Source organism: Terrapene carolina, unplaced genomic scaffold, assembly GCF_002925995.2.
Source record: "Terrapene carolina triunguis isolate 2854851 unplaced genomic scaffold, T_m_triunguis-2.0 Scaffold137, whole genome shotgun sequence".
NCBI classification, from domain to species: Eukaryota; Metazoa; Chordata; order Testudines; family Emydidae; genus Terrapene; species Terrapene triunguis.
In genome coordinates, this window is record NW_020664488.1 from 974751 (window position 1) to 991111 (window position 16361).

At 48.1% G+C, this 16361-nt stretch overlaps 1 protein-coding gene across 1 annotated transcript in view; it reads left to right on the forward strand.

The window, feature by feature from the left end:
- Positions 1–16361, forward strand: part of LOC112120749 (Krueppel-like factor 5) — a 38843-nt gene that overhangs the window by 21924 nt on the left and 558 nt on the right. Inside the window, exons 2-4 of the mRNA XM_024219898.1 lie at positions 4529–4573; positions 8629–9523; positions 12408–12467. Coding sequence (XP_024075666.1) covers positions 4529–4573; positions 8629–9523; positions 12408–12467 — 1000 coding nt within the window. The remainder of the gene's footprint in view (positions 1–4528; positions 4574–8628; positions 9524–12407; positions 12468–16361) is intronic.

Here is a 16361-nt window from a genome sequence, read left to right on the forward strand (position 1 = left end):
GAAAGAAAGAAAGAAAGAAAGAAAGAAAGAAAGAAAGAAAGAAAGAATCATAGGGTGAGAAAAAAGATGCCTCCCTCTTATGGGACTAGCCCAGAAGAGGCAACCTGTTCTCCAAAGGAGGGGATAGAGGACGTCAACTGGTTGACTTCAGATCCAGCATCGCAGCAAGGAATTGTTTCCAGGAGGTCTCAAAATCCAGTCTGGATCTTCTGCCTCCTTATTGCAAGAGGAGCGGGAGTGAGAGGATTCTTTGTCCTTGCACTACCCACCCCTGCCCTGCCTCTCTTACCAGTACAGACCCGGTTATCTCGCACTTTCAGGTTTGTGGGAATTCGTTGCCTGTGAATGTGCAGGACTGAAGAGTGACAGTGTTTATGCAACTTGTTGAGCCTGAGCATCCTGGCCTGGCTGATGGAATGTGTGTGTGTGTCTGTGCATTATCTCAAAGATCTTCCAGTTCTGGCCAGAAAACATTCAAGCCAAAACATCATCAGTAGTCCCTGAGCCCTTGATCTCAGGAGGTGCTGAGATCAGGACCACTGACGGATAGGGCCCAATGACACTGGCATGTGCTGTGCTTCTAATTCCTAAGCAATGGAGCACCAAGCCTAAGGAAATGAATGGAAGAGGTTTTCAAACGACTCCGTTGTGCTGTTCCGATCGATACGTCATAGGGTGATGGGTTCGGATGGACAGTTACACTAGGAAAGGCTCATGCTGCATCTTCCCTTTGTCTTTAATGGAAGCCATTATCCATGTCACTCACTGACCCAGCAGCAGAGACAATTTTATGTTTGCCTTCCAATCCCTTGGCTGAATAGCTCAGGAAGAGGAAGCAGAAACCAAACCATGGATTTCTGCTGGATGCATGTGGTGGGATTCGTGTTGCACGCCTGTGATGGGTTGGTGATGCATGCTCATCATGGGATCCATGTTGCATGCCTGTGATGAATGTGCGATGTACACTCATCGTGGGATTTGTGTTGCATGCATATCATGAGATTTGCGTTTTCATTTTCGCAATGGGGATGTTTGGGCTTTTAGGCTATTTGACACCCTTACCTGCTGTGTTTGTCACTTAACAAGGTCAGTCGATATACCTGCTTCCTCTGATCCATAGCTCCCTCCAGCTAGTGCTAATTAGTCTGAGGAGTCACAGGAAATGGCATGGATGGGCTAGAAGAAAATCTATCACAGGGCACCTCTTCCTCTGTAGGGCTGATTTGTTTGGAAGCCCAGGCATAGGCGCCGACTCCGTGGGTGTTCCGGGGCTGGAGCACCCACGGGGAAAAATTAGTGGGTGCTCTGCACCCACCGACAGCCAAGCTCTCCTCCCCACCCCACCCCACCTCACCTCCACCTCCGCCTCCTCCCCTGAGCGCGCTGCGTCCCCGCTTCTCCACCTACCTCCCAGTGCTTGCCACCACAAAGCAGCTGTTTCGCGGTGTAACATGTTCCAGGGGGGAGGAGTGGGAACGCTCAGGGGAGGAGGTGGGGAAGAGGCGGGGCCGGGGCGGGGATTTGGAGAGCGGTTGGAATAGGGGCAGGGAGGGGGCGGAGTTGGGGCGGGGACTTTGGGGCAGGGGCGGGAGGGGCGGGGCCGGCGCCAGCAGAAGTTGGTGCCTATGAGCCCAGGGATGTGTTTGTATCTTAGGGCCTTACATTGGTGGCACAGTTCTGAGGTAACTGCATCTCTGATCCCCTCCTGGAGGGCCCCCCAATTAGGTCACAGGCCTCGAGTTGTCACTGTTCTTGGAGCAGAGTCACACAACTCTCTACCTCTGGATTTCGGGTGTGGTTCCTCCTGCAATTCACTGTGGGTCTAACATTAGTCCTGTTGTCTCAGGGGCAATGACAGGGTTAACCAGTGGCCAGCCAGCCTGCATAAAGCAAAGTACTGTTTATTCAGAACAAAAGCGTTCCAGGGAAAACCTATCAGAAAAACAACAAACAGCTTCGATGCAGGCTGAGCTTACCGGGGGGCACTCATCTTCCTCCTGGAGACCCTTGCAAGTTTCAAAGTACTTCAAGCCTCCTCACAGGGTCTGGTTACAAGCGGGTTGGATGCCTGGCTGCTGTCCCTTTCCATTAGTGCTCTGGTGGAGCTGTGGCAATTCTACACATTATGGACTGGACGTAAGACTTTTAACTGCACTTGCCTACCACCCTGCCAGCCCTGGACTCGGTCAGCCATTCTGGCTAAGCCATGCTTTGCTTTTTCCAGAGTGCTAACAAAAGCTTGAATTTGCTGCATTCATCTGTTCAGATTGTCTCCTTGAAAGGGCAGGGCTGGCTAATGTAGCTGAGGGCTTGAAGGACTCCTGTCTTCACAGGCAGCATTGCCTAATGGGGCTGACAGCTGGAGAGCACGAGTCCCTGATCTAACACTTATTTGCTGGGTGGCCATGGGCAAGTCACTTGTCTCTTGTTTGCTCCCGTATCACAGACAGACAATGTTACAGCCTGACCTCACAGGGGTTATGAGGATTGGGGAATGGCTTCTATGAGCCTCACACCGCTATTCTTGTCTTTGCTCCCTCCCCACAAGTCTTGTTCCTTTCATAACCTCTGTGTTCCCAGCCTGTTTATTCCCAAATAGAAAGTGATCCGTTTCTGTCTGGGAAGCCGGGGTCACCAAGCTCCGTGGGGTTTGGCATGGCAGCTTTCCCCATCGACCTGAAGAATGTCCGCCCCGGGCAGCAGACCCACCCAGCAACCCCACAAAATCCCTCTTTGTCCCTCAGGGAGGATTAGGCCTCTTAAGAGAAGTGAGAGCCGAGGCCTGCTGAGCAGGCCAAGAACCAGCTCCCAACTCATCCGACTGGTTGGTTTATCCCCCGGACGTGCATTGTCCACAAGAAAAGCAAGAAAAGCTCTGAAGGTGGCAGATTGGGGCAAAGCAGCGTAATTCCATACCCTGCCCCCAACCCCACTCTCCAAACCTAAGGATAATGGGTTCCCCACATTCTATAAGGAAGAAATGGGATTTACTGCTGGGCTTAGAAATGCGCAGCATTGATGCCCTCATATCATAGGGCGGGGCGAACAGCAATAGTAACCACTTACATAATGATTTTCAAACATCAGCTTATCCTCATAACCCTCATCTGCCTGGAAGGGAGGTAAATATTATCACCCCCATTTGACATGTAGAGAAACTGAGGCAGGAGGGATGCTGAGTGACTTGTCCACAGGCTCAGTCATAAAAACTCATGGCTCAAAGGAGCTGGTGTTCCATTCTGAGCCCAGAATCTATCTGGTGTCAGCTCTGGGATTTGAATGTATCTCCCTGGCTCGCAGTTCTGTGCTTAGAGCACCAGGCCACAGCTCTGAACACAGAGTACTAACTTATTCCTCAAAAGTCTAGGGCAGGGGCTCTCAACCTGGGGGTCATGATCACTGCATTCCCAATGTTACTAAATGGGGAGGGGGAGGAGTTATATCCTGGCTGCACAGGCAGGGAATTTGGGAGTGCTGGTATGGAAAAAGAGGTTGTGGTATGGGAAAGGACCATTGATCTAGGGGATTCCTGACTATGGTCTAAAACTCTGAAACCTCTCCCATGACTTGATTGTTTTATTTTGAATTTTTCGCTGGATCCTGCACAAGGTAAATGTGTTCCTTAGGTAATTTTGCCACAGGAATAAATGTAGGGACATTTGTGATATTGTCACAAGGTAGAATTTTGTTACAGAATTTCCCCCACACAAATTCACAATTTCTTGCAAACAAACCCACCCTTTTCTAGAATAATTTCCATTTTGTATGTGTGCATATTTGCAAAGATTTGCAGCCTTGCCAGAAGCATTCGGGAAAACAAATGTAAATTGATTCCAAATGCATTCGAGCAGTTTGGAGTGGAGTTTCAAAGCAACAGGCATTAAAAAACAGACCATGCAAATTACAAAGGAGGCTTTTTTCCCTAATTAAACTAGTCTTGGGGTCAGTTGGGTTCAAGACCCCCATCCTCTGGGAGATGAAGGCAGAAGCTGGGGTCTTGGCTGCTGGTGGGGATTGACTGGGGGGAACCTGCTGTCAGCAGCTAGGACCAGATGGAGCCACAGGCAGCAGCCAGTGGGGTTATTAAGCAGGGGCAGCGGCTCTCTAGCTCACTGGCTCTTGTACGTGTGTGTTTGGGGCTTCTGATTGGCCAGTGGTACTAATGACATCGGGAGAGGCTGCTGAGGCACAGCCAGGCATGGAGGGACAGGCCCCCAGTGCACATGCAAAATGGCAGCTAGCATTAAGAAAGCCCCATCCTGTTCCCTGCACCCAGCTAGCAAAGCACACAGAGCTCTGCAGGGCCCTAGTGTAGAGTGTTTCTTTCCAACAGCCAGGCCCCTGGCACATCTGAGTCATTCATACCCTGAGCTTCCATGGCCGCATGGCTGCTCAGCAGGGCCATTGGGTTTGGTACAGTGTGATAAGTGGCCCCCGTCTGGGGGTAAAGTTCCATAGGATGCTGAGTCTCGTGTTTACTATGAACTGCATCATGACTGCCCAGTAACGGGCTGTGTTTATTCCACAGCTTACCCCACTGAGGATGGAGCAGCGAATGCCGCTTACTATGGAGGTGAAGGTTTTTATTATTCTATACATGCATATTTCTGCCCCCCATAAAGCTAACTTGGGGTAGCGGGCGCCTTTGTGAAATTCAGCTGGTTTCTCCTTAGCAGATCCATCCCCAGGGTTCACTAAGAACCAAATGAAGGGCCAAGAGACTGTAAATAGAGCATGCTGAATTCCCTGCTCCCTGTCCCTCTCCCCACCATACTTCATGCAGTACACACTGTAGATGAGTTGTACTGCTGATTGGAAGGGGAGTCTTGTGGTGAAAGCTCTGGCTTGGGGCTTAGGAGATCTGGTTCAGTTCCTGGCTCTACCATGCTCCCCGTGTGACCACAGGCAAGTCCCTGAATCTCTCGCACCTCTATGCTCCAGCTGTAAAATGGGTTCCTCCTTCTCCCTCCCTCTGTATTGTCTGTTAGGAGTTCGCCGGACAATTTTTTTGGTGGCTTCAAAGTGCAGTCACCATCTCTTGCTGGTGGCCACTCTCAAACTTTTCCCTAAAATACTTAATTAGCTGTAGGAAAACCGAATAAATAGACACATACACACATCCAAATCACTGTAATTTACTTATTGCTAGCTAGCAAGTCTGTTGTGAAAAGTGATATTAACCAACATACAAGTATCACTTTTCACAGCAGACTTACTCAGCCCTGGACAAATTAAGCCCTGGATGGAGGGTTGGGGGAGGCAGCAGGGGGCCAGGGGTGATGGGAGTGGGTGGGGAGCAGTGCGGGGCTGGAGCCTGAAGCCCCACAGCCAGAGCCCGAAGCCCTGTGTCCAGAGGATGGGGCCCAGGGACGGCGCCTGAAGCGTGCTGCTGGAGACTGGGGCTGAAGCCCAAAGCCTGAGCCCCACCGCCCCTGGGAAGGTGGGGAACTCACCAGCTGTTTGTTCCTCCAGCGCTGTGCCCCAGGTGTTTCCAGAGGGGGGCAGGGCCCAACCCCTGCTGGCGGCCCCAGCAACCAATACCAGGGCAGTGCAGTCAGGAGCACCGGGGAAGGGCTGCTACTTTGTCCCCCTCATCCCCAATCACAGCCCAGGAGGCTCTAGCCGCAAGAAAAGCACCTGAAGGCTGCATGCGGCCACGGTGGCCGCCTTTGAGACACGCTGGGGGCGGGGAGTGTCTGTTATGATGTTCTTGTAAAGTGCCTGGCACAACACAGGCCTAGTTGTACAACAGTAAAAACACTCTTCCCTGGGAGCCAGGATAGAGCCAGTGTCCAAGTATGGCGTTGGGGGGCACTTTGATGCCAGGGGGATTGCTTTTCAGATGACACACAAAGGGTGTCCTGGCAACTACTCCAGGTTCCACTGCACTTTACAAGAGCAGGGGCTAGCCCCGGGATTCTGCCCGTATCTGGGCTCAGGTCATCCCTTCTGCTGGCCTATAAATGGTGCTCCAGCTGAGCCTGGGTACAGTATTCTTCACTTCCTGTCCCACACAATGGGCTTGTGGCGTGCTGCTAATCAGCTGCCACATCCCACTCCTGAGCTGGCTGCATTTCAGTGGTGTGAGAGGTAGATTCGGTTGGCTGCATCTCCTTTGGGGGCGGAAGGTGCAATATAGTGTTATTTATTATTATTGGTGGTTCGGTGAAGGTTGCAGAGGCGAGGTGGGGGTTAGGGAGTCCCTGTTTGAGAATGCACAGGATTAAATAGAGCAGCATGGAATTCATGCACAAAGACGCAGTGTCCCAGATCCTCAAAGCTATTTAGGTGCCTAACTCCCATTGATTTAAGTGTGTTAGCTACCTAAATACCTTGGAGGATCTGGGCATCCTTATGGAAACCTCTTAGAAAAACTCCTTTCCTGTAAAGTGAAGGCAAGAAATCAAAATACCAGAGATAAGGGATACTTAGAAGTAAAATATGTCTGACACCCACACTTCCCTCCTCCATCTCCCTGGCGAGTGGATCATTTCATTGCTCAGGTATGTGGGGCATTCAGAGGCGGAGGGAGAGCCCCTGGTACTGCCTAGCAGTGATCTGATTCCTGACTCTAAAAATAACAGGTTGGAGTGGCACATAGTGCAGAGAAAACCAGGTGAGAGCAGGCAGCGCTCCAAGGGCTCTGTGCAATCTTCACCCAGGGATGAGTCCAAATAGGAATCATGGATACAAACGCTGTGGAAATTGGGATTCAGATCCAAACTGCAGCTCGGGCATGTCTTTAGAATGAGCCCAGCCCCGATGCCTGAGTGCGAACACCTCTGAAACGTCGGAACAGTTCAGAGTTTGATCCAATTCTAGATTTGCACTTTGTGGCTCTGGTCCATATTGTCTGTAACTGTAACACAGGGTGGTCCCAGATCAAAGGAGAGTGTTTGAGCCCATAGCACCTAGGGGAATAGCTCAGGCATTTAACACGAGCTGAACTTGGGGGCAACAAACTATCCCTCAACCCCTTGCTTTGACAATGTCCCCTCTAATGACAGCTGGGAGCTTTCCAGCACATCTGGCTTGACAGGGATGATGTGCTGATAACACCAGACAGGTGGGTAGAACACTTCTTGCTAGTCTAGGTGCAGCCAACGGCAGCCTAAGGTCCCAGTGCAGCCTGTACAGTTCTGCAGCAGCCGCCTGTTGGAGATTTCAGGTCCCTGCCCAACTGCTCTGATCAAGATGGAGCACTGCATGCTGGGACATGTAGTGTCAGGGAGCTGCCTCCATTTTAAAGAGCAGGGCGGCTGCAATACTTGCTCCATTAAATACAAATTAGGCGTGGTTCTAGCTTCCTGGCGCATTGCCAGTATGGCTCTCAATTGGGCAAAGTCTGGGAATCTTTTGAAGGAGATATAGGCATATCTTGTGCCATATAATGTGCAGGGTGGATAAAACACCTTGGGCCAAATTAGTCTCCATTGACGGCAGTCAGGTTGCACTAGGGGAGACTTTGGCGCATAGCGATGCTGTTCATTGCTGCAAAGTCTTCTGGCAGAATGCACAGTGGGTGGTGATGAGATGAGTGTGGTTTCTTGCAGTATTCAGTAGGCTCTGCAGGCCCATATCTGCAGGGCCCAGGGAAACTGGACTGTTTTGCCAGCTCTATTACATATGAGTGAGTATATGAGGGCTATGTAATGAGAATGACACATGGGTAACCACATAATTAAAGGCTGCAGCTCCATTAAGGAGTATTAGTGGTAGTATCGTTAACCACAAAGAGCAGAGCTTGAGTCGTCAGATGCTAGGGGTTGAATTTCCTAGTACGCTGCTGCCCTTGGACTGTCGAATCAATGGGAACATGTCCAGAAGATGCTTTGTCAGATAGGAATCATGAAGGAATCTGGAGTTTGATGATATTCGTAAACATACATAGAAAGACATAGGACTAAAACTCTGCTCTGTTGTATTACAGATGTGAAAGTTTCATGGGGAGAGAGAAAATAGACCAGTTTCTCTTTTGTTCTAGGCAGTTTCAGATCTAGGATCTCATGTGCTAGTATGAGGCGGACGTGTTCCCAGGGCTGTAGGCAACAGTTAAAACCCAACCTCATCCTCTTATTTTCAAAGCATTATGAAGGAACAATGAACCACCTGAGTTCTCATTAGGTTTTATACAGTTTAAAGGAGAGTTGGGCCCAAACCTCAAAGTTCAGATCCTAACTCCCCCAAGGTTTGAGGGCACTTGGATCTGGTGCTTGGACTTAGGCTCATCAGCTCTAATTTTAAGTTCTCCCCCTCTTATTATTTATATAGAAAAATCTAAATCCTGGCCGTTCTTTATTTGACTGCATCCCTTTCGCTGTTGTTGTGTTCACTCCCTAACTACTTATGCATAGCTCATCACTGCAGTATCCAAGCACCTAACACCCACTTTATCCTCACAACAGCTAGGGCAGGATTATGCCCATTTCACAGCGCGGGTAACGGAGGTACAGACTTGAGTAAGTGCTTTGCCTAAGGTCACACAGGGTATCAGTGGCTGAGCTGCGTTTCTGCATCCCAATCCATTATCCTTTCCTGCCCTTTAGCCACCCACCTATCTTAGCCACACACATCACCGTAGCGTCTGAACACTTTACTCAAGAACTCTTTCTTTTGTTCTCCCCGTAGGCACGTTCTGAAATGGACAAGTACCTCTCCAGTCAGCTGATGCCAATTCCAATGGTGCCAGACAAGAAGTACCGTAGGGAGAGCGCCTCTGTGGTAGACGAGTTCTTCTCGACAGAGAAGCCCTCCTCCATGCCATACAGTGTGAACATCAATGTGATACTGCCTGACACCACACACCTGCGAACCGGGCTCTACCGGCCAGCCAAACCCCTCACCCCATTCCCACAGATCAAAACAGAGCCCGGCACCAGCTTCACCCAGCCCTGCTCATCCACGGCAGGCTCGACGCAGACGCTGCCGGATTTCACCAGTGTCTTCAGCATGCCGCAGTCGGTGGCGGTGAACAATATCTTCATCAAGCAGGAGATGCCCTCGGAGATCCCTTTGTCTGGCAGCCCGCAGCAGGCCCAGCTTTACCAGATGCCCATTGGAAATGGTGATGCTGATGTCGCCACAATGGTGCCCTCTACTGGCAGCACCACAGCCATCAACACCATCAGCGGCGTCACCATGTCCACTGGCAGCGCCATGCTCCCCAGACCCATCCAGCCTGGCGGACAAGTGAAGCACTTCCAAAATGTCTCCCAAGGTCAGGGGAACTTCAACATCACAGGGCATTTCTACCCTGTCCCAGGACTGAGCCTGCCCCCTTCACCTCCAAACTCACAGCCTGGCAGCCCTGAGAATCAACCCGAGCTCATCAACACCATCTCGCCCCCACCCTCCTACGAAGCCACATTTGGACTGAAGCTGGTACAGTCGTCCCAGATCCCCACACTCCCAAACAGTCTCGGGACCCTCTCCCAAGGGCACATTATCATGCCAACCCCCAAATACAACAGACGCAACAACCCAGAGCTGGAGAAAAGGAGGATCCATCACTGTGATTACCCAGGTATAGCCATGGCTGCTGTGTTGGTTTGGTGTCGGAATCCTTTCCTGATGGGCGTAGATCTAGCCTGTCTGAAATTTGCCATACGTTTGTCCAAAATGTCCCCTCCTCCCAAAGTTGTTCTATGTAGCTGATTGACACCCTCCACCTCAGAGGTGGATGCATTGTAGTGGTGGGCTATGCAGTGATATCTATGTGCATACTATATGAAAGGCGCACTGTAGTATCTGTGAGAGGCATAACACCACTAATACTATATTGGCTCCAGATCACATGACATACAGCTCATCTCTGCAATGGCCATCAAAGAAGCGGTTTCAGACTTTGGAGCCAAAATTCTCCTTTTGATGCTGCTGGCTATTAAGCCTGCATATGCGCTATTATTTCTCATGTGGTAGATTGTATGTTGAAGAAGAGGGGACATGATAAAGATATAAAGAATAACGGATTCTCCAGAGGAGGTAGATCAAGCCCTGCTATTTACCCTTTGTCTTAATAAATGTGTTTGTAAATTGGAGAAGGTTCAGAGAAGAGTTACGAGAAGAATTAAAGGATTAGACAACATGCCTTCGTGATAGACTCAAGGAGCTCTATCTATTTAGCTTAACAAAGCGAAGGTTAAGGGGTGACTTGATTACAGTCTGTAAGTATCTGTTGGGGAACAAATGTTTAATAATGGACTCTTCAATCCAGCAGAGAAAGGTCTGGCCAGACAAATTCAGACTGGAAATAAATTGTCAAATTTTAATAGCGAGAGTAATTAACCAGTGAAACAACTCATCGTTGAAACATTCTCACCACTGCCCATTTTTAAATCAGGATTGGATCTTTTTCTAAAAGATCTGCTCTAGGAATTGTTTTGGGAAAGTTCTCTGGCCTGTGTTATACAGACGGTCAGACTACATGATTACAATTGTCCCTTCTGTCCTTGGAATCTATGAATAATCCTAGAACATGGGGGCATTCAAGGAAACTGACAGGCAAAGCACTGAAAAATGATAGAAGGAAATACTTGTATTAACACAACACCAAATAGCTTGTGGAACTCATTGCCACAAGATATCACTCAGGCCAAGATGTTAGCAAGGTTCAAAAAGGAATATACATAGTTACAATAGTTGTGGTTCAGAAACAACCAAGAGTTTATGAGTGGTCTTGTTTAGGACACTCCAAAGTTAGGGGATGTTCAGATCCAAGGTTTTGGTTTAGCCCACCATAGAGGGGCCATTAGTAAAATTCAGTTATAATTCCAGTTTCCCTCAAAGTTTAAGTGTGTTTAGATCTGGTCCCATCTCTGTCTGATAGAGACCAAAGGAGACCTGGTTTGAACCTTAGCTGCAAAGGTGGCTCATGTAAACGTCACTACAAGTTCCAGCTATGAGGTGCGGGACTCCACTAGTCAGCGGCATTTCCTTGGGGCATCTGAGTACGAGGCTGGTAGATGCAATACAGCAATCTGTCAGTCACCTTGGTTTATGTATAGCAAACTTCAAACAAAGAAGAATCAATCTGATCTTGATAAAACAGATTCCTGGCAGAGGAAAAAATAGCCCTTAAATTTTAGGAAAGCTGAGGTCTGAACTCCAGAGAGAGCATAAAAGCTGGGGAAGCTGGTGAGGTGCCAAACTCAAAGAATTTGGAGTATGGCTTCAGTTCTGATGAGCACCAAACATCTGGATGAATCTGATGTTTAGCTGAACTATCTGCATGTTGTGAATAGAGCTGATTGGAAAGCAGAATTTCCATCCCATGGGAGATTCTGACATTTCAACATTTGTTTTTCTTCTGATTTGGAAAAGTTGAATTTCAAAATTTTTCATGCAATCAAAATTCCAAAAGGTTTTTGATACAGAAACATCAATATATTTTGTTTCAATTATGTTGAAATAAGGTAAAGACGTTTTGTTTTGATAATGTCAAAACACTATAATATATTAATTATATAATATATAAATATAATGCAATACTAAAATTAATCTTATAGTATAAAAGTTGAAATGAAACAAAATAAAACAATAAATCAAAATGAAACTTTTTTATTTCATCGAAGGGAAACATTTAGCAATTATATAAAAGAAACGAGAGAGTCGAAATGATAAATTTTGGCACTTTTCCTCAAAAATATCATTGAAATTGACACATTTATCCAAAATGTGTTGATTTAGATGAACCTGCATTTTCTGACTGAAAACTGTTCCTTTGAAATTTTTTCAATCTGCTCTGCTCTTGAATATTGAAAACTGGGCCAGCGCTTCACAAAATTGCCAGTGCTTTGTACTTTCTCATATATCATCATCTTCTGCTGGAGCTGGGAATACCACCAAAAAGAGCCTGTCTTGCAGTATTTTGGCAGTGATTCTAGAATCCAGAAAGTCAGAGGCAACGCAAAACTGTCAAATAATAATGCAGAAGTTAACATTTTATGCTACCTACGTACAAGGTTCAGATTGAGCTTGGGATGAAATCTTGGGTCTGATAGATTTGGTCTTATTCAAACTGATTCTTCCATCCCCAGTTAAGACACGTAAGTGTTAGGATTGATCATACTAAGGAATATCACATGGGGGTCCTGTTAGAAAGTTTGGATGCTCCTTTGCATGCCCGATTTGCCATTGTTGTGCACTCCTTGCTGCAAAAAGCTCTCAACTTGTGGGTGAAAGAAACTTGTCCTTCCCCACTGACATATGCAGTCTTCAATCTGAACAAATGTCCTTGTTTAGCTGCTATAGAAACAAGCCTTACGCAGGTACTAATTTGCAAACTATTACACACAGTTCTTTTCAATCCTCTTTCCTTCTCACAACTCAGAACCTTGGTGCGTGTATTTTAAATCTGTATTAGAATTAAACATTTTTCACCCTAAGGGGTTTCTGTTTTGTTTTTACAGGTTGCACGAAAGTTTACACCAAGAGTTCCCACCTGAAGGCACATCAGAGAACTCACACAGGTAAGTGTACACCTGAGTCTGGCATAATACTTAGGCTCTCTCTAGCCATGGTATTTTTATACCATACCCATCATTAGGGTGGTAGCTGTTGATTTCAATGGTATTACTCCAAGTGCAATCTGATCGCTAACACAGTGAATACAGTTAGATAAACAGATCTAGTGGTGTTTGTGGAGGAACCAATCAGAGAGATCTAGCTGTGTTTGGGAGAACAAAAGACATACCAGTTGCAACAGAAAATCGGTAGCTGTACACTACAGTGCATACTTGCCTATCCATGTGTGTGTGATGCCCATTAACTACTGCAGAGGATCTAACTATGGGCTTGTCTACATGGTGCAGCAATGTGTGAACTCCAAGGGTCTGATTTCTAAAGCACACTAACATGTTGCACAATAATTGGTCTGTGTAGATGCTGCTGGTGTGCACTAAAATCCCCTTAGTGTACGTTAAAGTAGTGCTGTTTGAAACATTAGGGAACTTTTAGTGCACACCAGCAGGACTAATTAATGCGTGACACGTTAGTGTGCTTTAGAAATCGCACCCGCACATTACCCCACTGTGTAGACATGCCCTGAGTTACCTTTAGATACCTCTTGCACCCGGCGGGGGTATTGGTTCAATACAGACTTGGGGAGGAGTCCCACCCATTGCATTCTGTGCCCTCTGCATTTACCCTGGAGGTCTCCCATCTAAGTACTAACCAGGTCTTGCACCGCTTAGCCAATGGGATTGCAGCCTGAGGTAATTGGGCGCATATACACAGCGTATGAGGAGAAAACAGAAGGGGAAGGGCCATCCCCTTTGTGAATTGTTTCCCCTTTGAGCCGGGGGAGAGCCCTAGGATTCGATACTCTGGGCCCTGAACAATTTATTAAAACAAAACATATTCAACAGTGCCCCAGCGTTCCCTGCATAAAACCAGCCCCCGGCCCCTCTCAGCGCAGGCAGGTGGAGGGCTCCTCCGAGGACAGCCTGAGCCCTTATCAGATCCTTGGCCAGTCCCAGAGCCAGAGCTCCCCTCATAAATCTCTTTTATAGAAGTGTTGATCTTTACTGGGTGCAATTAAGCTGTCCCTGGGGTCACTTTTCTTTTTTTATGAGCAACGAACAAATCACAAAGCAAGTCCCAAGCCTGGGAATCATTTCTCCCACCTGGCTCCGCTCCTATTTCATCTTATCAGGCCCCTGAACAAGGCATGAGGTGCAGTATTTTCTCAGCCGTGCGCGGTAGAGGCGCATGCCGTAGAATGCCTCAGGAGGAGATGGGAGGAAAGAAGGCCAAGAGCTGCATCCAAGCTACCATGGGCAGACAGTAGTAAGGAAGGGCACTGAGTTCCCAGGGAAGGAGCTTCAGGATGGGGAGATGGTAACAACCATTCCCTCTTTACAAATAAAGAGCTCTTCTCCTGATCCCAACCAGGTCCATGCCCTTGCCCATTAGCCCTCGCATGAGAGGTGGGTAGCCCTCAAAAGTTGTCTGAACCATTGTGCAGTGACCCGATGAGACAAACTCCAGCCTCTCTCTGGAGCCATTTTATTGGCCCTGCTTGGGCCTGAGTTTGACATGATACCAGTTCCTTCCACCACCTGCCTCAAGATGCCCTCTTCATGGGGCAGAGGGACAAAAGAGGATGTGCCTTGAACTGGTAGAGAAGTATTAGTGGAAGTAGCTAGGGGGAAATCCAGAATGGTGGAGGGAAAGCCATTGATGAGTCAACTATATTGGGAGGTTATGTAGCAGGCAAGTGTTCCCCAGGCACAAGCTCAAGGCCGCCATATTCAGCCTAATGAGTACCCAGAAATCTAGAGTGGAAAGGCCAGAGTATTAACCCGCATGTCGCATCCCACAAGTAGCATCCCACAAGTCGCTCAGTCACTTGAAGGGTTAATAAAGCCATTTGGGATAACCCACCCAATTGGATCTAGCCTGGGAAGTCTATCAGGCCCAATTACAAACACCTTCCCCTGTGGTTTGCCTGTTGCTATGGTCTAGGCCATATCAATCTCCAGGGGACACCATTCATTGCCCTGGCGCCATTGTGCGATTAAATATATAACCCACTGGCCGCTCACCCACCTCCCGGGGATCGGAATGCCAGTTGGGCCCATTGTTCCAGCCTGTCCTGCCGTGCTGTCCTGGGGGAAGGAGCCAGCTTGCGGGACAATGGAAAGCATTTTGTTTCCATCCTGGAGATCAACCTGTTATTGTTTGAAAGTAAAAGGCCTTGGTGGGGCTGACCCAGCCAGATGACCTGCCTGGGACAATGGCTGAGTCTGAGCGGGGCAAACCTCGCCTTTGTCTTTCAGCTTAGAAAACTAATAAAGACGCCCACAAACCCATGTAATCCTGAGAGTGCCATAAAGTTTCCCAAGTGCTGCTTGTAAATCGAGCTTAAATTCTTATTGACCTGAGCCATAAACATATTTCTCACACCTGGCAGAAAGCTAAGGTGCTTTGCATTTCTTCACATTCTGTTTGCTGCTGGGTTCACGCCTCATTCTGTGTGTGCATGAGTGCATGGGAATGTTTATGTGGGGGCATGCAAATGTACACATATGCTTGTATACAGAAGCTTTCTGTGCATGAAAACAGACATGTTTATGAGTATGTGTTGTATGTGCCCAGAGATGCATGTCTCTATGTTAGCATGCATGGGTTTGTGTGGGCATGCATCATGTGATAACTTCGTGTGTGTGTGCGAGAGCTCTTGTTTGTGTGCATGCACAGATATGTGTATACTCAAATATGCATGTCTGTGTCTGTGGGCACATATGATGTGCACCCATCCTGGGGCATGCACATGCATGTTGCCTGTGTACGTGCACTTGAGCTGTTGTTAAGTTCTCCATAATTGGCCGATGAAATGGTAAATATTTGAGGTCGGGAAAGTCAGCACATTCCATGAACTCTGCCTGCTTGCTCAGACTGTTAAAGAGCGAGGACTAATATTTGAGGGGACCACGCCCTGCCAAAGCGTGGGCTGCGGCACTCAGTCCAGAGTTCAGCTCAGCTTCCCGGGCTGCAGCCGCTGCAGGGTGTGGCCAGTCTGTCCAGATTTGGAGAAGAGCCGGGTGAGGCTGGCATGGGCTTTTCCACACAAGCTCCTGGCTGACTGAGACACTTCCCCATTTGATCTGCAGGATAAACAGGGAGGTGGGGACACTGAGGCACAAAAACACACTGCAGGAGCTCTTCTGCACATCAAAATGTCAGTGTGACGGGCCAGTATAGAGCTGGTTGGAGTGTGAGGTGGGGACAGAGTTCTAGGGAAAAAGTAGCTGGAAAACAAAAATCTTTGGAATCTTCCATGGAAAATATTGATGTTTCATCAAAACTCAAAGCAAAAATGCCCAGGGACTTTGTACAAAGCACTGCAGCCTGACCTGGCTGAGCCTGACTCAGTTGCCATAGGCATACCCTCATCTCGGAGGGGAAGCTCATGGTATGGAGAGTGACCGTTCAGGTACAGCTGAGCAAGAAGGGTTAGGGATCGCCCAGTGAGTGACTGCACATGTCATAGGAGAACATGCCTACATACCACAATGATTAGCTAGCTAGATATGTCCGGGGATGGATGGTTGGACAGAGGGGTGCATATGGGGATGGATGGATGGATGGATGGATGGATAGAAGGATAAATGTTTGGGAGGCAGGATGGATGAATAGTGGGGGAAGGATGGATACATAGAGGAGTGTGTATGGGGATGGATAGCGAGATGGGTATGTGTAGGGATGGGTGGATGGTGGATAGAAGGATATGTGTTTGGGAAGAGGTATGGATGGATGCATAGATAAAGGAGGAGGGATGGATAGATACAGGAGTATGTGTAGGGATTGGTGGATGGTGGATAGATAGAGAGTGGGGTATGTGTGTGGGTAAGGGATGGATG